The following is a 19979-nucleotide window of genomic DNA, read 5'->3' on the forward strand; positions in this document are numbered from 1 at the left end:
TGCGCCGTGCCCGCCGGCCCGCCCGGCAAGGGGGCTGCCCGGCCGCGGAGGCCGCGTCTACACCGGGGGGCGGGGGGAGCCCCGCCTTCCGCGGCGTTTGTCCCTCGGCGCATCCCGTCCGCACCGCCCAGCGTCGCTAGGACACGGCGCCTGCCCCCGCCCACCCGCCCGCCGCGCGCGCTCATTGGCTGCGCCTCTTCCGCCTTCCGCCGAGACCGCCATGGAGGCCGGAAGCGAGAGGAAGGTGCGCGCCGTGGTCCCGTCCCCCCCCCCCCCCCCGGGGTGTGCTCGCGCGCGGGTCGCGTCCCGGGGCAGGGGCCGTGACCGCCACCGCCACCGCCACTGCCACTTTGCCTGCAGCGGTCGCGCGAGGAGCCGGCGGAGGTGTCGGGCCCGTCCGGGGAGGATGAGGACGAGTACGAGCCCTACGTGCCCGTCAAGCAGCGGCGGCAGCAGATGGTAACGGGGGCCGGGGCCGGGGGGCCGGGGCCGGGGGGGGGTCGGGGGCTGCCGGCAGGGCCGCGCTGACCCCGGCCCCGCAGCTGCAGAAGCTGCTGCAGATGCGGCGCAAGGGGGCGGCGGAGGAGGAGCCGCGGGACAGCGGCAGCGAGCCCCGGGGCGACGAGGACGACATCCCGCTGGGCCCCCAGTCCCATGTCAGCCTGCTGGACCAGCACCAGCACCTCAAGGAGAAGGCGGAAGGTGGGCGGCCGGCCGGCCGGGGGGGGGGGCGGGCGGGGGCCCCTGGGCCGCGGCCCCTAACCCGCCCCGCTCGCCCGCAGCCCGCAAGGAGTCGGCCAAGGAGAAGCAGCTGAAGGAGGAGGAGAAGATCCTGGAGAGCGTGGCCGAGGGCCGAGGTACGTGCGCGGGTCCGCTCCCCTCTCCTCCCCTCGCCGCGCCGCGCCCAGGGCCGGCCGAGCGAGAGCCCCCGCGCCCGCTCCCCTCCGCCGCAGCGCCGGCCTCTGCTTGTTGCGGCCGCGCGGCGCCCCGTGAGCCGCCTGCCGCCGCCGCAGGCCCCTCTCGGCTGAGCTGCTTCTTGTTCTCCTCGCAGCGCTGATGTCCGTGAAGGAGATGGCAAAGGGCATCACGTACGACGACCCCATTAAAACCAGGTGCGTTCCTGGGGAAGCACCCCAGCTCTGCCGCGGGCCTGCCGCGCGACGCCCACGCAGACGCGGAGGCCAGGCAGGACCGAGCAGGGCGCGGGCGAGGGGAGGTGCTCCCGCCCCGGTGAGGAGCCGTGTGCCGTGCAGCAGAGGAAGGTGCCAGGCTGCCCCTTCCCCGCTGCTCTGGCACCGCGTCGCAGGGCAGGCGAGAGCTGCAACCAGCCAAGGGCGGAGCGGGGAGTCGCGGGCACGGTGCAGGGCCTGGACTTGGCCGTGGGCTCCCCGGTCACTGGCTTGCACGAGGGGAAGGTCCCTTGTGGGCTGGGGTCTGTTCTGGGGGAGTTGGGGGCGCTGCTTTGGCTTAGCGCGATGCCCCCAGGGGCAAGGGGGAGCGCTGAGCGGCTCTGCTCCGGGCTGACCCCTCTGGGTCCTGGTCAGCTGGCGGGCGCCGCGTCACATCTTGGGCATGTCGGAGGCGCGGCACGAGCGCGTGCGCAAGAAGTTTCACATCCTGGTGGAGGGCGAGGGCATCCCGCCGCCCATCAAGAGCTTCAAGGAGATGAAGTTCCCTGCAGGTGATGTGGGGAGGGGGCGTTGCTGGGAGGGGGCACAGGTGTGCAGCGGGGTGCAGACCAATGCAGAGCTCCCCTAGCCAGGTCGCAGGTCGCGAGGAGAGCGTGGCTTCGTGCCCCCAGTTCTCTGTCTGCTGGCCGGGAGCCTGGGTGGATGCGTGTTGCTGGCCCAAGGTGGCACGGGGTCCGGTGGAGGGGCCACAGTGCCGTGGTGCTGACCCCTCCCTGTCGTCACGTGCACAGCCATTCTGCGGGGCCTGAAGAAGAAGGGGATCCAGCAGCCGACGCCCATCCAGATCCAGGGCATCCCCACCATGTGAGTGCTCGGCCCAGCCGCGGTGCTGCTTCGTTCCCTGCCCAGCGGTGTGGGTGGGGCAGCCGGCCGCTGGCAGCACCCCGGCTAGCTGGCCGGCAGGGCGTGCTCGGCCCTGGGCTGACCCTGCTCCTGCGTTTCCGGCAGCCTCTCCGGCAGGGACATGATTGGCATCGCGTTCACCGGTTCCGGGAAGACTCTGGTGTTCACCCTCCCAGTTATTATGTTCTGCCTGGAGCAGGAGAAGAGGTTGCCGTTCTCCAAGAGGGAAGGGCCCTATGGGCTCATCATCTGCCCCTCGGTGAGCACGCGTGCCCCCACTGCGGGGTCATGATGAAGGGATATGGGCAGCAGTGCACGAGAGCTGTCGGGGTGGGCCAGCTGCGACAGGCCTGGGGTGGGGCCGGGGAGGCAGGTGTTGGTGCCGGCCAGCTGGGAGCCTTGTCTTTGGGGTGACAGACTGTTGTCTGCAGCGGGAGCTGGCCCGGCAGACCCATGGCATCCTGGAGTACTACTGCCGCCTGCTGCAGGAGGATGGGCTGCCCCCACTGCGCTGCGCTCTCTGCATCGGGGGCATGTCCGTCAAGGAACAGATGGAGACCATCAAGCAGTAAGTCGTGTTCGCCGGCTGGTCAAGGCAGCACCACCAGAGCTCTGCTCTGCTCCCCGGGCCTGGCACCAAGGGAGAAGATCGCATGCAGCAGCCAGCTATCCCAGGCCTGGCTGGGCGGTTGCCTCGAGCCTGGGGGAGGGCACTTGACCTGAGCTTGCGGGATGGGCACACAGGAGGCCACGCAGCACAGTTGCTGCCTGCCCTGTGCTTGTTTTCTGCCTGCAGTGGCGTGCACATGATGGTGGCCACGCCCGGGCGCCTCATGGATCTGCTGCAGAAGAAGATGGTGAGCCTGGACATCTGCCGCTACCTGGCACTGGATGAGGCTGACCGCATGATCGACATGGGCTTTGAGGGAGATATCCGCACCATCTTCTCCTACTTCAAGGTACTAGCGGGGAAACCAGTGAACATGGGCTCCTGCCCCCCGAGCCTGCTGCCAGCAGAATGCCCTCCCATGCTCTGGGTGCTGCCCAGTTTCAGGCCACCTCCTGGCTGTCCGAGGGGGCGGTGGTGCTATCGCTGGATTTCCTGTGGCCTGGGCAGACTCCTGCTGGCTGCCACAGTGGCTAGCAGCTCAGGCGCCTCAGCCCTAGGGCTCTGCCCTGTCCTGGGCCTGTGCTTCTATGCGACCCCCATGGTTTCCGGGCTTCCCACTTGCCACACCTGGCTTCCGGCCCACGGGGCACAGCCACTGGCATGGCTGCTGCTGAAGTAGGCGCATGGGACTCGCGGAGTAACATTGGGTCATGTTCATCCGCCTGACTGGTGCTTGCAGGGCCAGCGGCAGACCCTCCTCTTCAGTGCCACCATGCCCAAGAAGATCCAGAATTTTGCCAAGAGTGCCCTGGTGAAGCCCATCACCATCAACGTGGGGCGAGCAGGAGCAGCCAGCCTGGATGTCGTGCAGGTGAGGGCCTGGAGGGGGTGTTTGCATGGGGAGGGGACACCCACACAGGCAGGCTCCTGGGGTCTGAGTGTCCCCAGCCTTTCCCTGCTGAGGGCTCAGGGCACAGCAGCTGGGTCACAGGTGCTCTGCTCTGACCTTTGCCACATGCCCATGCGCAGGAGGTAGAGTACGTGAAGGAGGAGGCCAAGATGGTGTACCTGCTCGAGTGCCTGCAGAAAACCCCACCGCCCGTGAGTTCCACACTGCAGCTGCTTGGGGCTTGGGAAACCTGTGGGTGATGGGAGCTGCTTGGGCAGCATGGGAGAGGCTTCTGGCACTGTCACTGCTGTCAGCCCCTGGGCTGGGGCAGGAGGGCCCACGAGCCTGCACCCAAGAACCGTCTCTCCAGGACCCAGTGGGGGTTGGGGAGGGAGGGAGGGCAGCGCTGGCACCCGGCCAGCCAGGTGGGGCCCTGGCTCCCTCCAGCAGAGGCTGGGCCTGCGGCCCCTGACGCCAGCTCCTGCGGCAGGTGCTGATCTTCGCGGAGAAGAAGGCAGATGTCGACGCGATCCATGAGTACCTGCTGCTCAAGGGTGTGGAGGCCGTAGCCATACATGGAGGGAAAGGTCAGCGCAAGTGGTGTGGGGATGTCCACCGTGTGCACCCCTGGGGCCACGTGCAGCCTGCAGAGTGCTTCCCCGTGCAATGGGAGCTGCCCACATGCCCTTGCAGGGCACGTGCTGGGCTCGCCACATGGGCAAGCCCTGGGCAAAGACAGTTGGACTCAATTCCCGTGTCTGGGCCATGGGTTGTACCGGGCCCCACAGCCAGCGTCAGTGCAGGGGGTGGGGGTGTTGCACTCACAGGGTATGGTCCCCACTAACTGCTGGCGCTGGCCCCACAGACCAAGAAGAGCGGACAAAAGCCATCGAGGCCTTCCGGGACGGGAAGAAGGATGTCCTGGTTGCCACGGACGTGGCCTCCAAGGGCCTGGACTTCCCGGCTATCCAGCATGTCATCAACTATGACATGCCGGAGGAGATCGAGAACTATGGTGAGTAGGCATTCTGGGCCTTCCTGTGGGCCCCACCGGGTGTGGGCAGCTTGCTGTGCCGGCACTGTGATGGGGTGGAGGAGGGACACTCGGGCTTGGCTCCCAGGTGGTGGGAGATGGGGGTCCGTGTTCAGGCTCCTGCTTTGGTCCCCTGGCCCTGACCACACCTGTCTTCCCACAGTGCACCGCATTGGGCGTACGGGCCGCTCGGGGAACACGGGCATCGCCACCACCTTCATCAACAAAGCCTGCGGTGAGGAGCATGAGGGGTGGTCTGCTGGGCTGGGGCACACTGAGCTGGGCAGGGCGTCCTCCACTGACCCCGTGTGCATTGCCAAGCCAGTGATGGGGTAGTGCCAGGTGGGTACTGGTGGAGCCATGAGGAGCCCAGTGGCTCAGGCAGTGTTGGCCCGGGGTCTGGATGGGGAGGGTATCGAGGGTGCTCCTCTTCTGTGGTCAAGCTGCCCTGTGCCCCACACCATGAGGTGCTACACTATGGGGGGGCACTCTGCTATCCTTCCCACCTGGGGCCCTGCTCTGCCCCACAGCCTTGCGTTCAGTGTGCCCTGCACTGCAGGCTCCTTCTGGCATCTGTGCCTGGAGCCTGTGCTGAGCTGCCCTTCTGCCCCCAGACGAGTCGGTGCTCATGGACCTGAAGGCGCTGCTGCTGGAGGCCAAGCAGAAGGTACCACCTGTGCTCCAGGTGCTGCACTGCGGGGATGAGACCATGCTGGACATCGGAGGTGAGAGGCTGCGGGAAGGTGGCACTTCTGCTGCCGTTCTGGCCCTAGGAAGGGCTGCGTCCTGTCCAGGGAAGGGGGCACTGAGGCAGGGGAGGGCGAGAGCAGCTGCAGGTTGCTTGAGCCGTGCACTCTGGCAGTGGCTGCACTTCTGGGGCTGTTACTCTCCCAAGAGCTGCGGGAGCTCCCCCATCCCAGGCAGTGCCCTGCCCCTGCCCGAGCTCACTCATCCTTCTTCCTGTCATAGGGGAGAGGGGCTGTGCCTTCTGCGGGGGGCTGGGCCATCGCATCACAGACTGCCCCAAGCTGGAAGCCATGCAGACCAAGCAAGTCAGCAACATCGGCCGCAAAGACTACCTGGCCCACAGCTCCATGGACTTCTAGGGCTGCCCGCCGGGCACCAGCCCCTGCCCAGATGCTGTGAAGGGGTGGGGGAAGGGGAAGGTGGCTGCTCCCTGGGCAAGTGCCAGTCGCACCAGGAAGGCCATGTTAGCGCCAGGCGGCTGGTCCCTGTGTCTCGGGCAGCCACGCCACGGCCTGCTCCAGGCCCCTGGGGCATGCTGCCCATTCCCTGCTGCTCCAGAGCCGGGCTGCAGTTCTGGTGCTGGGAGGAAGTGCTGTGCCATGCAGCAACAGCCTCTTACATCAGCCCTACTGTTGACATGCTGGGATTGAGCAAGTGGGAGCCTCTGGGCCAGATGCACAGCACCGGCCCAGGGGGATTTGGGTGGGGGGAGCTGGAGGGCAGTAGGGACAGTCTGCTAGCCCAGGCCGCCTCGGCTCGGCCTGGCACAGAGATTCTGCCAGGATGCCCTTGGCCCTGCCAGGACTGTTCCCCAGTCTAGGGGATGCTCAGCATCTTCCTGGGGCTGCTGGGCTGGGCAGGAAGGGGCAGTCCTAGTCCTCAGCACCACCCCCCTTGCCTCAAGCAGGGGCTGTGAGAGCCTGCCTAGGGCAGACTCGCAGCCCCGCCTGCCCGTTCTGCCCCACTGCTCTGCTCTGGCGGAGGCAGGGCCAGCTCCACGGCTCACACGCCAGAAAGGGGAAGTGGATGCAGAGGGGAAGTCTACCCCTGCACTCCTGCGGCAGCAGCCCCAGCTCCCGTGGCCAACGGCTCCACAACCCAGGCAGCTCAAGCCATGGAGGGGCCCGTGAAGGATGGGATCCTTTATGTCCAGCACTTCAAATTTGGAAAGGTAACGGGCAGGGCTGGGCTCCAGGCCTTGCTGGCCAGGGGGAGGGGCGTGTGGTCTCGGCCCCACGCCTGGGTGCCGGGGAGGCAGCCACAACCAGCAGTCCTGGTGCTCCTGACTCTGCTGTGGGTGCTGCCTGCGGCAGGCGCAAAGGGCAATAAAAGCTGTTACAGAGTACAACGTGGTGCATGTGAGTGAGGGGGGCAGGTGTGGAAGCCCCTCGTCTTCCCTGGGGCTGAGCCCTGCTGCTCTGCCGTTGTCCCAGGGTGGGTAGGGACCAGTGCTTGCCAGCAGCCCAAGTGGAATGGGGATGGTGACTGGGGCCCAGTGCCCTCATGTGGCTTGGGTTTGCAGCCAACTACCCCACAAGCACCACGGTCCCTACAGCCGTGGTCAGGGTCTGACCATAGGCAGCAACTGCAGGCGGGCTTTCAAGGCAGAGCCTCAATTGCCTCCTGTCCTGGAGGTGCCAGGTCCCCCAGCAACCTGCCCAGCCCGGGTGCCCTTGCAGGGCACGGGAGATGCTTCCTGCAAGCTGCAACCCTGTGCCTCAGGTTGGAAACGGGTCCGGCCTAGGCTGGGTCGCAGCCCAGCTGGACCAGTGCCAGGCTGGGAGCACGGTGCCCATTGGGGCAGCCCCCATATCCCAGCACAGGTGGAGCGGAGCAGGCAGGTGCAGCCCCCACATGGGGTGGGCAGTGCAGCCATGGCTGGCGGTGCTTCTGGGCCTGTCTGCCCCTTCTCCTCAGCCAGCACGTGGGGATTGCAAGAGGAGGCTGCAGCTGCCCCGTGCCCTCACCTCGTGACCCGCTGGCTGCTGCAGAGCTTCCCCCGGGAGGAAGGGGTGGGTGGTGCTGGCAGGACCTGGCCCATGTGTCAGGTGCAGGGCTGCTGTTGGTCGTGGGCGCAAACAGCCCTAAATGGCCTGATTTGCATAGGGCCTAGGCTGGAACAGCTGGTCCACCCCACCTGCCGGGCCCCCAGGGGCAGCACGAGGCTGGCCGCAGCCTCCCAGCCCGGATGCCTGGGCTGTGTTCTCGGAGCTGCTGGGCCCAGAGGAAGGGCGTGAGATGCCGGCGGGCTGAGCCCGCAGCCCGCAGGGCAGGCGCAGGCTCCAGCTTGAGCAGGTGCTGCAGAGGCAGGGTGCCTGCACGAGGGTCTCCTTTCCCTGCCTGCCGGTGGCTCCAAGCAGCATCCTACCAGCTCCATCCCTGGCCCAAGGGTGCTGAGCCCTGCTCATCTACCCACCCCCAGAGGTCCTGGAAGAAGGTGCGGGCACAGCTGTTCGCGGCTGGCCCGTCAGGCGTGGCCCGCATGGAGCAGTTTGCGGTGCGGGACGGTTCGGGGCCCGAGAAGACATCGCTACGCCGGGGCGAACGCCGGGTGCTCCGGCTGGCCGACTGTGTGTCCGTGGGGCCTGCCGGCAGTGAGGGCTGCCCCCGTGGCACGGCCGCCTTCTGCCTCCGCACCCTGGACAAGAGCCACGTGCTGGCGGCCGAGCAGCCTGACGAGTGGGTGGCGCAGCTCTGCCAACTGGCCTTCCAGGTATGGTGGACCCTGGCCAGGGGGTGGCACAGGCGGGCGGCTGCATCCAGCACCACGGAGTCGTGGGAGGCTCAGGTGGTGCTACAGCCAATCTGCCCCCTCCCCAGCCCCTGGAGGTCCCGTGGTCAAGTCTGTGGACTTGCCCAAGCTCCATGTGTTCCCCCCTCCAGCTCCCTGCAGCTCTGCTCCCCAGGCGGTGGACGCGGCTCACCTCTCTGCTTTTCAGGGCACAAAGGAGATGGCTCCAGGCAGCAACAGGGCCTCGCCCAGCTCTGGCCTCCACATGGAGGAGAACACGATCTACTCGTCCTGGCACGCACGTAGGTGCGGGGGGCTGGTGCCTGCCCTGGCGCATGGGTGGACACGCCTTACAGCCGGTGGGGGGTGGGCTGTCATGCCCTCACAGGAGCCAGGGCTGCAGCGTCAACGTGGGCTCCGTTCCTCCGCCAGCGAACGAGTTCCCAGTACTGCTGCTCCGGACCGAGGCCTCCACCCGCTGCGGCCTGAGCGGGCGCTACCTGCTGGCCGTGCTGCCCGAGCGCCTGGTGTTGAAGGAGCTGCAGACGCGGCAGCCGCTGCTTGCCTGGCCCTATCCCTTCCTGCGCAAGTTCGGCCAGGACCAGGTACCTGTGTGGCCCCACAAGCCTGGCACCCCGTGCCCCACTTCTTCCCTGCAGTGTCGGGGGGGGGGAGGTCCTGGGGCCCTGGCCTTCCCTGCCCCTTACCCCCATCCGCCCACAGGCCATGCTGTCCTTCGAGGCCGGCCGCCGCTGCGACTCTGGTGAGGGCGTCTTCACCTTCAGCACGGGCCGCGCTGCCGAGATCTGTGGTCTCATATCCGCTGCCATCGCCCGCCAGAGGAACCAGGAGCCCTGGCAGCACCCCGCCAGCAGCCCCGAGGGGGCACCATCAGCGTCCTGGGCCCTCGAGGACGGAGGGGCCGCGCCACCCGCCTGGCTCCGGCCCGAGCACCCTCCGCCCCAGCCCTGCTCACGGGAGCCAGGGGCTCCAGACAGGGTGGACCACACCTTCCCCGTCATCTACGCCTCCATTGCCCGGGGCCCGCAGCCCCTGCCTGCTGCCGTCCGGCGGGAGCCGGAGCCGGAGGCCTGGGGCCAGCAGCCCTCCGAGCACCTGTACGAGAACCTGTGCGGCCCGGAGACAGACTGCCCGGGGCGGGGCCTGGACCAGGCGGCCGCGAGCTGGCACCGGAGCTGCCGGGAGCCACCCGAGGGCAGCAGCGGCCCCGAGGCGCCCATCTACGACAACAGCTGCATGGTGGCCGCGGCCCGGAGCGGCGCCCCCAGCCCCGTGCTCCAGCCCCGCTACCAGCGGCTGCAGGACCCGGAGGGGCCCGACAGCGCGGCCCACGGCGAGGCCACGGCCAGCAACGGCCTCCGCCGGAGGCTGGTCACGCTGCTGAGCAGGGAGGCGGCGCCGCCGGTGCCCGGCCGGACCCCCAGCCCCGCGGACCGCGCCTGAGCCGCCCGGCGGGGAGAAGGGCGGGGGCAGCGGCCGTCCCGAGGGCTCCGGCGGCGGGGACCGAGCGGGGGGCGGCGGCGCTTCCCGGCAGGACGGGCCGGGCCGGGCGCGCCTCTCCCGGACAGCGACACCCCGCGGGCTCGGGGCGGCTCCGTGCGGCGCCGGTTCCGGCTTCGGGCGCCGCGACCAGGAAATAAAGGCGGCGCCGGAGCGACGGGCAGCGTCTCCTTGAGCGCGGCGGGGCGGGGCGGGCCGGTAACGCTGGAGCCGGGCGGCGGCCCGGCGGGGAAGGAGGGTCCGGGGGCGCACGCGGGGGCCCGGGGCCCGCAGCCGCGCAAGCGCAGTAGGGGCGGGGCGGGGCCTAGGGCCGGCCCCGCCCCCGAGGGTACATAGGGCCCGGCGCAGGGAGCGCGGCCCGCAGAGCGCAGCGGTGTCGGGCTCGGCTCGTCGCGCAGTGCCGGCTCCGCCCGGCCGGGCCCCGCAGGTCAGCGTCCGCGGGCGGGCGGGGGTGCGCGGGGGCTGCGGCTCCGGGGCGGGGCGGGGCGGGAGCCTGCCCGGCCGGAGCCCCCGGTCCCGCCGCGCCCCGCTCGGAGGAGCGGGGCCGGGGCACGCCGCGGTCGCCCAGTGCCGGCAGTGCCGGGCGCGGTGTCGTCTTACACGCCTCTCATCGCCCGCCCGCGCCTCCCGGCCCCGCCTCGGCTCGCCGCGCCCCGCCGCTCACCGTCTCCCTCCCCAGGCATGAGCGACATGGACGCCTACAAGGTGGTGCTGGAGGGGCCGGCGCCCTGGGGCTTCCGCCTGCAGGGGGGCAAGGACTTCAACATGCCGCTCTCCATCTCGCGGGTAAGCGCGGCCGGCCGGGCCCGCCGAGCCATTGCCTTATAAGCCTCGGAATGCGCCGGCCGCCGCGGCCAGCTGGCAGGAGGGCGGCCCCGGCCCCGGCCCCGGCCCCGGCCCCGCGCAGGCTGGGGCTCGTTGCGGGAGGCAGCTAGCCGAGGGCCCCGGCCCTTCCCCGGGCCTCGCGCAGCCTGGCTCCCAGCTGCCCACGGGGGGAGGCTGTTGGCTGCGTGCTGGGGTCGGGGCGCAGGCGTGGGGGGGCAAGAGGCTGCCCAGGAGGTGGGGTGGGCTGGCACGTCTCGTGCCCACAGAGACACAGCCCCCGGGTCCCCTCCGCAGCACCGCGCCCTGTGCCGGTCTGAGCTTCCTCTGGGGCGCGTCGCTCCCAGCCAGGCCCCTGGCTCCAAGCTCCCTCCAGCAGCCACAGCGCTGCCCTGCCCGGAGCTGGCCCTGCCCAGGAAGGCGGCTGTGCCGGGTGGGCACGGTCACAGGCGTAGCCGAGGCTTCCTTCCTCAGCTCGTTAGTACAGCGCCTCCCAGCCAGCGGGGCCCAGGCAGTGCCCCAGGACCCCCCGACAGCCAGCGGGGACGTGTGCTCCAGGCACTCGTGCTCCTTGCCATGGGGCAGGGGCAGGGCAGGTGCTCTGGTGCGTGCAGGGCTGGCCGCGGTGTGAGCGACGGGGGCAGGTGGGGCAGGCCTGCAGCCCCATCCCAGCTGTCAGAGGTGGCGCTGGGGGCCAGGGAGAAGTGCTGAGCTCAGGCAGGAGAGGATAAAAATACGCCCTAGTCGTCAGCAGGGCTGGGGTCCTGCGGGGACACGGCCCTGCTTCCCCCTGGGCGCTGCCTAGGCCTGTCTCCAGCCAGCCAGGAAGAGCTGGGCAGGGGCCTGGCCGGGAGCAGGATGCGGCTGCAGGGCTGGGCTGAGTGCGCGAGGGGCAGCTCCTCTGCCTGGTCGGGGGGTCCTGGCCACCCGGAGGCCCGGCGCAGGCTTCTCCGGCGCTTGGAGCCGAGAGCTTTCCCGGGCTGGGCTCTGCCATGGCCCCCGGGCCCAGCCCGGCTGGGAGCGAGGGTCTGTGAGCACCAGCATCCCCGCAGGCTCCGGGGCTGGGGCGCGCAGGGGGCGGTGCCGGCATCGCGGGGGCCTTGGCCCGGGGGGAGGGGCCTGGGGGCCGCCGCCGGGATCTGGCTCGCTCCTTTTATGTCCATGTTGAGCCAGAGAAGCATTTGGCTCCAGTCCAGGAGCCTGGAGCTCCCCCAGCCCGGCCCAGGCAGCTGGAGTGAGAGCAGGCCCGGCCGCACTGCAGGCAATGCAGGGGGTAGGGGGTGGCCTGGACCCACACACCCTTCCCCCCCACCGTGCACCCGGCTGAGCCCTGCTGGGCTCCCACCCCAGCCTGCGGCCCCCGCAGAAGATGCTTCTCTCAGGTCCCCGGGGCCGGGGTGGCAGCACCACACGTCTGCCTCGAAGCTGCCCCATCCTGGCCTTGGCCCCTGCCCCTCCGCCCCGGGGCCGAGGCTGCTGTGGTGGTGCCGGCTGGGCTGGACTTTCCCGCGGGGGGGCGGGGGGGCAGCCCCAGCGGGTATCGCTGCTCACGGCTGGGATGAGGTAACGTCTGTCCGCGGACAGGAGATGGGGGAGCGACCAGGGCTGGCCAGGGTGGGAGCGCCTGTCTCCCCCCAGCCCAGACACAAAAGCCTCGGAAATGCCTGTGGTTCAGGCTCCAACAGGCCCGGGCCTGATGCATGGGCTGCGCCGGGACGGCGAAGTTCTGACTCACGCCCGGCTCCCGGGGACGGAGCTGCTCCTGTCTCGGCCGGCAGAGCCGCGGGGGGCGCCTGGTCTCTGTGCCAAGGTGGGGCCTGGCCCGGGCCACAGGCCAGGAAAAAGCCCCCAGGATGTGTTGGGGGGGAGGGGAGGACTGGGAGTAGGTACCTGCCCCAACGGGCCCAGCCCAGTGTCCCCAGCATCAGCCAGGGCAGCAGTGTGGGCACTTGGCTTCCCCGGGGCACGGGGCAGCATTGCTCACTGCCCGCCTGACTCTCTCCCTCTGTGCCCACGGCAGCTGACACCCAGTGGGAAGGCGGCGCAGGCCGGCGTGGGCGTGGGCGACTGGGTGCTGAGCATCGATGGCGAGAACGCTAGCGCTCTGACCCACATCGAGGCGCAGAACAGGATCCGCGCCTGTGGCGACCGCCTCAGCCTCAGCCTCAGCAGGTGCCAGCCCGGGCATTCCCCTGCAGGGCACGGGTGGGGGGTGCTGGGCTGGGCATGAGCAGGGTACGGTAGGGACCAGGGTGCTGTGGCCTGGTGCAGGGGTGGCAGGAGCATGCCTATGGGAAGTTGCAGGCGTGTGTGCATCTGCTGCTGGTAGTAGCCGGCTGGTCAATGGGAGGCTGCGGAGGTCCCTTTGCCACAGCCCCATCAGCTGGGCCCCCACCACCCAGCGCGGCTGTATGCCCAGGGCACTGCCCAGGCCTGGGGCATCCCACCCAGATGTGGCTCAAGCAGGAGCCTGTGTCTGGCCCTCGCTGGGTCCAGCTGGTGGCTTCGCAGCGCAAAGCTGCCTGTGTCCAGGGCACAGGGTAGAGCGTTGCACGCTGGGCACCGTGGTGCTGAGGCTGCAGGAGCCCGCACCTGCGGCTGTTGCTCACCTGGGCTCCGTCTCTTCTCTTGCAGAGCCCAGAACCTCGTGGGGAAGCCACAGAAGGTACGTGGCGCTGGGGCTGCGGGGGGCTGTTGGGCGGGCTGGGGGGCACCGGGAGACCTGACTGGCAGGACCAGGCGTGGCAGGCAGCTTCCCATGGCTCCACTCGTGGGGCTGGTGGTGCAAGGCCTGGGCACCTGCCGGCTGCCACAGCTGCTTGCTGCCTGCGAGCACCGGGTGAGCTTGGCTTCGTCCTGCGGGCAAGGACAGGGACAGGGGCTGCGCTGCCCTGCATGGCTGCTCCTGGCTTCCTAGTGCTGCCGTGTCGCACTTGTGCAGCTCCCAGGCCCCCCCAACTGCCCATGCAGGGTCTGACCCTGAGGTGGGGGCATTGCCTTGCAGAGCCACTTGGGGCTGGGCACATCCTATGTGGCCTTGTGCCCGAGCCGGTGCCCCACACCTGCGCCCACGCTTGCTGCCCGCGTCGCCAGCCGCTGTCATGTTTTGTCTCCTGCTCAGGATGCCCCCCCCCACTCTGAGCCCCTGAAATACAGCTTTGCGCCCAGCTCCGCCCTCAACAAAACTGCGCGGCCCTTCGGGGCCGGCACCGCCCCAGTGACGAAACCCGTGACGTACACGCCCCTGGCGCCTGCCAGCGCCCCGCAGCACAATGGGTACGTTGCTGTCCATCACGCTGCCCCCCAGGCGCCCTGGCCCGGCCTGGGCTTGCCCTCGCACCACGGCCTTGCATGCTGGACCCGTGCCCGTGTGTGCCCCCCACCCCACCCCACCATGCCTGCGGTGTCCAGTGCCCCCTGGTGGCTGGTGCTGGTGTTGCACTGCAAGAGATGCTGCTGCCCGCCAACTTCTGCGCCCAGGGTCTGAGCTCCCCCCGCCTGCCGGGGCCAGGGTGCCCGAGGGTCCTGTCAGCGTGTGCACGGCCTGCTGCCGGCCCTGCACAGTACCGTCCAGTGGGGGGCGCCGTGCATCTGTGCCTGGGGAGTGCGTCTGGGGCCACGGCTTGGGGCCTGCCCAGGACTCCCGCCGTCCTCGCTGGGCCTGCAGTGGGGCTTTGCTGCATCCGAGCCAGGTGTAGACCTTGTGCCTGGAGGAGGGCGGCTGGGACTGGGTCTCTGGTCACGTGGCTTGCGCCGTTGTCCGCTCGCGCCGGGAGGCTCCTGCGGCCCCGGGGCAGGGACAGGGTTGTACGACCATGTGCAGCGAGGGGGTTCAGCTCTGCAGCCGTCCCCAGCCAGTGTCCATGCAGTGAGGAGCATGGGGACGGCTGAGCCAGGCTCCATGTGGTGCTTGGCTCTGGCAACGCCTGACCCTGGCCTGCTGGGGTGCATGGAGCAGTAAGGGGTTGTGCCCCTCCTGGATGGTGCTGGCGCCAGGCGGGCTCTGTGGGGCGGCGTGTTTCCGGGCTTTGCTGCGATACTCCCTGCGGTCCGGGCTAACCTCTCCTCTGTCTTCTCTCCTCTCTCCTCCCGTCTGCTGCAGGTGCACAGCCCTGACAAGTCAGTAAGCCTCTGCCTGCTCTCTCCTGCATGCCCTTCGCTGCCCTTTGCTCTGTTGGGGACCTGCCCTGGAGCCCGGCCCTGCTGAGCGGAGCCTGTGGCTTGGGGGGAGCTGGCCTGTGGGCTCTGCCTGCCCAGCACTGCCTCTGTCCGGGGATCCGTGTTCATCTGGGCCCTGACTGGCCCCTCGCAGGGGCAGGAGCTGGCCTTGGCCCTGGGGAGAGGTGTGGTGTGCTCAGGGGCCCTGCTGCTGCCATCATTAAGGGGCCCATGTACAGTGGTTGCCCAGGCCTGGAGCAGGCGTCTGTGCTGCACTGGCCTGGGCTCTGCCCCTGCTGGGGCCACAGGGCTGGGCCTGGGTCTGGGCAGAGCGCAGCTCTTTGGGGCCACCATGCCTGTGTTTGGCGGGGACAGGTGCAGCTGGGAGGTTTCTCTGGGGGAGTTGGTGGGGTTTCCAGGGGCTGGGACCTCCTCTCCTCTCCTCTCCTCTCCTCTCCGTGAGGCTCCTGCTCTCGTTCTCCTGCCATGCCTCCCTCTCTCTCTCTGCCTGTCTGTCTGTCTGACTTCCTGGCCCTGCAGGGTCAGTGCCCACCCCCTGGAGGTGCGAGCTCAGGCCCACGAAGACCCCCTGAGCACCCTGGGCCAGTCCTACCTGGAGGACAAGTAAGGCAGGGCTGTGCCGCTGGTTGCCGGGGTCCGGCCGGGGCAGGGTGTTGTGCTCGGGGGTCGTGGGGAGCTGGTGCCTTGGCTTTGGGCCAGGTGCTCTTGTAGGAGCACTGGGGTGCTGCGGGCAGGGGCTGAGCACCCTGCCCTGTCTACCCAGGCACTCGCTGCGGCTGGAGGGCCCCCCGGGCGTCCCCCACAGCGACTCCAGCAAGAAGCGGCTGATTGAGGACACGGAGGACTGGCGGCCCCGCACTGGCACCACCCAATCCCGCTCCTTCCGCATCCTGGCCCAGCTCACGGGCACAGAGTTCAGTAAGTGCCTCTGGCTCCTGCCCTCACTGGCACCGCGCACGCCTTCAGCCGGCGCAGAGGGCTCTGCCCTCCCCACCGGTGCCCTGCGCCGTGGCCCGCCCGCCCTCCCATCCTCCCAGGGATGGTGGTCCCTGCGGGGTCCGTCCCTTGCCCCCGGCCACAGGGCTCAGGCACCTCTGGCTGACTCTGACTCTGCTGTTCTCTTTCTCTTCCGCTCGCTGCTCAGTGCAAGACCCTGATGACGAGCTTGCTAAAAAGTCCAGGTAAGGGGGGGCCGAGGAGCCCCAGGCTGTGGCGTGAGCCTGGGGGAGCCGGTCCTGGCTGCCCCCGTGGGCATGGAGCTGCCTCCTGCTCCGGCCGTGCCTGACCCTGCTGCCATCTCTCTCTGCCTTGTTCTCCTCTTGCTCTGACCTCTCCTCCCTGCTCTGTCCCTGTCTGTCTGTCCTTTCTTCCTTCCTTTCAGAGAAAAGTTTTTCACGGAGCTGCAGAGCCCGCGCTACACCCGCCTGCGCGACTGGCACCACCAGCGCTCAGCCACCTCCCTCCACGTGTAGTCATGAGGGCCACGCTCCCCACGGCCCAGCCCTGGCCACAGCTACACCGGCATCACTGCCCTGGCCTCTTGCCCTGCGGGGACGCTTGGCACACGGTCACTGCTCAGGCGCTGTGCGGAGGGGGTGGGGGCTTGGCCCGGGATGGCCTTGAGCCAGCCCAAGGGCTGTTGCCCGCGGCTGCCGGAGGGGAAGGCGGCCCCCGGGCCAGCTGTTCTGCTCTCCCTGTGGCCATGGCCTGGCGGGCAGAGCCCTCTGACCCCTGGCACCTGCCGCACTGTAGGCAGGCAGCTGGCAGAGCCCCGGGGCCTTGCCCCAGTCCCTTTGTGCTGATGCCCCCAGCCAGCCAGAGGGGCCACGGTGTAGGGGCCCCGGCTGGCAGGTCCCACGTGGCCTGGGGCAGCCTGGCCCAGCTGCACCAGTGTTTTGTAGTCCAATAAACGTTCCCGTCCTCATAGCTGCCTCTGCCTCGTCACTGCTGTGTGCGGCCCTCTCACCCGCTGCCTTTGCTGGGCCTTGCCTTGTCCCCGCGCTCTAGTGGAGGTCGTGCAACCCCTGTGCCGCCTATGTCCCAGGGAGGGGCCCTGCTCCCACTGCTGCTGCCATCCTGGGGGTCTGGCCCTGGGGACGTGGGGCCTCCCCCTGCCAGAGCTGGGTCTGGAGTATCCCCTGGGTGCCTGGCCACCCTTCTCAGCCAGGGCAGGCACCAGGACTCCTCCAGCCCCCATGCCATGCTCCACACTTCCCAACCCAGGGCTCAGGCCCTGCTGCCAGGTGGCTCAGCCTGTGTGTGCACATTTGCCCTCCCCTTGCCCGTGGCCTCCTTGCAGCAGCCACAGTGCTGCCGCAGCCGCTCTCTGCCCAAGGCTGGTGCTTTACCCCGGGCAGCCGGGGCGCTGGCATCGGGGCAGGTCCCTGGGCCACTGCTGGGCCTGCATGTGCTGGGAGGGGAGCAGCCCTCACCTGCGGGGCATCCAGGCTCGAGTGCAGGCAGGCCATGCATGACTGGGCTCTTTGCCGGTGGGGGGGTCTGGGACGTACGCGTGGACCCGGCACCGCAACGCAAGGACACAAGGTCTTGCACAGCACTGGCACCGTCACAATGCACCAGACCAGCCACCAGGGGCAGTGCCCCACAGCGGGGCGGGGGGGGCAGGCTGGGGTCCCTGGGGCGGGGGGGGGCTGGGGCTGCCTGGCCGGGGAGGCCAGATGCAGGCTGGATTAACGGGTTGCTCTGTAGCCAGGTCCCCGTGCCGGGCCCGCCTGTGGGGGCAGCACCAAAGGCGGAGGCTGGACCGGGTGAGTGGGGAGCACGAGGCGGAGGCCCTGGGGGGTCACGGGGCCCGCAGCCCCGGGAGACGCCGCAGTGCGCTGTCCCCGGCCCCGCGGCCGCACCCAGCCCCGCCAGCCGCCCGCCCTGGGCCGTGGACGCAGCCTTCGCGGAGCGCTACGCCCCAGACAAGACCAGCACGGTGCTGAGCAAGCACCGGCAGCCAGCCATGCCCACGCCCGCACAGAGCCGCAGCTCCATCGTGCAGGCCGCGCAGCAGCCCCCCGAGCCCGCTGGCCGCACCCCCATCTGCTACCACTGCAACAAGGTCATCAGGTGAGTGCGCGGCCCAGGGTGAGGCAGGGGTCCGGCCCGGCCCCTGCCCGGCTCACCTGCCTCTGCCCTCTGCAGGGGCCGCTACCTGGTGGCGCTGGGACGCTACTACCACCCTGAGGAGTTCACGTGCTGCCAGTGCCGGCGCCCGCTGGATGAGGGTGGCTTCTTCGAGGAGAAGGGCTCGGTGCTGTGCCCGCCCTGCTACGACCTGCGCTACGCCCCCCCCTGCGCCAAGTGCAAGAAGAAGATCACGGGGGTGAGTGGTCTCAGCCGGGTGCTGCCCCGCAGCCCCCCGGTCCCCATGCCAATCAGCCCTGCCCTGGGCACTGCCCCCTGTCTTGCATGCTGCCCGATAGCGCTCCCCAGCCTGCCCTGCCCCCACCCCGGATCTGCCCCACTGCTCCTGGTGGCCCCCAGGCTGCAGCTCCCACCCTAGGCCCCTGCTCTGTGCTGTGGGGTCAGCTGGAGCCTCTGGCTCTGCCTACGGGGGCCTGCCCTGCTGCTCCCCGGGGGGCAGGGCATGTGGCTGACCCCCCGTCCCCCAGGAGATCATGCACGCCCTGAAGATGACCTGGCACGTGCAGTGCTTCACCTGCGCTGCCTGCAAGACGCCCATCCGCAACCGCGCCTTCTACATGGAGGAGGGGCAGCCCTACTGCGAGAGAGGTACGGCACGGGCATGGGGGTGCCGCCCTATGGCAAGCAGTGTATGTGCCGCCCCCCCGCCACCCATGCCGCCTGGGGGGGGTAGCCTCGGAGGAACGGCTCCAGCCTGAGCATCGTGGGGTTCCCAGCACAGCTGGGACGTGGCCATCCCGGTCCCGGTCCCCACCCCATTCCTGCTGCTGAGGGACGGGGAGGAGGGGCCTGGGCAGTGCCAGCACCAGCAGGTTGCCATGGTGATGGTGTAAGTACCTACATCAAAGCCAAGGGCTGCAAAGCATCCTGGGAAAGTGGCAGAGCAGAGGCCTGACAGCGCTGCTGCCAGGAATGGGGGGGAGGGAGGCTTTGGGCACCGGGACCAACTGCCCCTGCCCCAGCGCAGGGGAGCGAAGGGCCCAAGCATGGATCCTGCTTGCAGCCAGGCCCAGCTGCAAAGTCGTGTCCAGAAGCGGCTTGAGGAGCCTGCCTGTGGGCAGCCGCGTCCCCCTGCTCGGCTGCGGCCCCATGCTGCCCTGTCCCCCCAGATTACGAGAAGATGTTTGGCACCAAATGCCGTGGCTGCGACTTCAAGATCGATGCCGGTGACCGGTTCCTGGAGGCGCTGGGCTTCAGCTGGCACGACACCTGCTTCGTCTGTGCGGTGAGCGTCCCCACTCCTCCCGGCCTCATCCGTGGTGGTGCAGGTGCCCGGGGGCTCCAGGCAGCAGCTTTGCCCAGTGGTGCCCAGCCCTGGGTGGCAGTGGGGCAGGGTGGGGGGAGCAGGGCTGGCCTGGCCTGGAGCCAGCATTACCCTGGGGGTGGCGGTGGGCACAGGCCCCCCCCTCCTGACCGTGCTCTCCTACCTGCACAGATCTGCCAGACCAACCTGGAGGGGAAGACCTTCTACTCCAAGAAGGACAAGCCCCTGTGCAAGAGCCATGCTTTCTCCCATGTGTGAGGGGAACCGTTTCCCCCAGCCCGGCCTGCCCTGCATGCTTCTCTCTGCCCCTCCGCAGCCCTCGGGAACCCTGCCTGGAGCGTGGCAGGGGCCTGGCTGGACACACCTCTCCTCACCCCGTGCCGGCCCTGGCCTGGGGGTAACGGGTGCTGCTGCCAAGGACCCACCCTCCTCCATCCCCGCACCTGCTGCAGGCCCTGCATGGGGCTGGGCTGCTCCACACGGCCAGTGCATGGGCATGTGCCCTGAGCCAGCAGCTGGCCCTTGTGCCCCCCTGCCCTACACAGGGCCCTCTCTGCTGGGGTCCACCAGCCAGAGCGCAGAGCCCTGCCCCGGCCCTGCTGCCCCATGGGTGAGTGCAGGAGGGGACCCTGCAGTGACCACGCTTGTGCCACCTACTTCCCTGCCCAAGAGCCACTGCTCTCCCCACACCCACACGCACCCCTTCCCCCCGTGCCCAGCCGGGCTGTGACGTCGCGCGGAGCTTTTAGTGTCTCAATAAACACTTCTGTGCAAGTGCCGGTGTCTCCAGGGACTCTTCTTCATGCTGAGCCCAGTGCTGGCTTGTGCAGGGCAGCTGCGCCTAGCTCCATGGTGCCCGTGTGTTGGCAGCACCCGTCACTTCCCTGGGGACATTATCACCCCTCCCCACAACCACCCTGTGCAGAATGGGCCCTGCTCCTCCAGCGTGGGGCAGCCAGAGGCCTGGGCAGGCCCTGCCGTGGATGCACCAACATGA

At 69.4% G+C, this 19979-nt stretch overlaps 3 protein-coding genes across 7 annotated transcripts; all 3 read left to right on the top strand.

Annotated features, from left to right (window-relative positions):
* Positions 1–146: 146 nt before the first annotated feature.
* Positions 147–6660, top strand: DDX41 (DEAD-box helicase 41). Its single transcript, XM_059713003.1, has 17 exons — positions 147–244; positions 361–459; positions 543–702; positions 783–857; positions 1052–1112; positions 1545–1681; positions 1922–1994; positions 2139–2292; positions 2465–2601; positions 2830–2992; positions 3383–3514; positions 3673–3744; positions 4023–4119; positions 4398–4547; positions 4729–4800; positions 5180–5290; positions 5535–6660. Exons 1-17 carry the CDS (start codon positions 221–223, stop codon positions 5669–5671), a joined length of 1854 nt encoding a protein of 617 aa, XP_059568986.1. The 5' UTR covers positions 147–220; the 3' UTR covers positions 5672–6660.
* An 88-nt stretch (positions 6661–6748) lies between these two features.
* DOK3 (docking protein 3) lies at positions 6749–9721 on the top strand. The gene is made up of 4 exons (XM_019478679.2): positions 6749–8025; positions 8252–8345; positions 8476–8648; positions 8767–9721. The coding sequence occupies exons 1-4, from the start codon at positions 7501–7503 to the stop codon at positions 9505–9507; spliced, it is 1533 nt and encodes a 510-aa protein (XP_019334224.2). The 5' UTR covers positions 6749–7500; the 3' UTR covers positions 9508–9721.
* Positions 9722–9887: 166 nt separating this feature from the next.
* On the top strand, positions 9888–19759 carry PDLIM7 (PDZ and LIM domain 7). Of its 5 annotated transcripts, XM_059713005.1 has the most exons (13): positions 9889–9991; positions 10244–10350; positions 12407–12558; positions 13021–13051; positions 14489–14505; positions 15085–15168; positions 15329–15483; positions 15710–15746; positions 17275–17640; positions 17716–17896; positions 18186–18306; positions 18828–18943; positions 19154–19759. In XM_059713005.1, the coding sequence occupies exons 2-13, from the start codon at positions 10246–10248 to the stop codon at positions 19238–19240; spliced, it is 1452 nt and encodes a 483-aa protein (XP_059568988.1). In that variant the 5' UTR covers positions 9889–9991; positions 10244–10245; the 3' UTR covers positions 19241–19759. The 5 variants fall into 5 exon arrangements, with proteins under 5 accessions (XP_059568991.1, XP_059568988.1, XP_059568987.1 ...); XM_059713004.1 differs by lacking the exons at positions 14489–14505; positions 15085–15168 and adding an exon at positions 13508–13662; XM_059713006.1 differs by lacking the exon at positions 15085–15168.
* Positions 19760–19979: the final 220 nt, after the last annotated feature.

Source organism: Alligator mississippiensis, chromosome 9, assembly GCF_030867095.1.
Source record: "Alligator mississippiensis isolate rAllMis1 chromosome 9, rAllMis1, whole genome shotgun sequence".
In the NCBI taxonomy this organism is placed as follows: domain Eukaryota; kingdom Metazoa; phylum Chordata; order Crocodylia; family Alligatoridae; genus Alligator; species Alligator mississippiensis.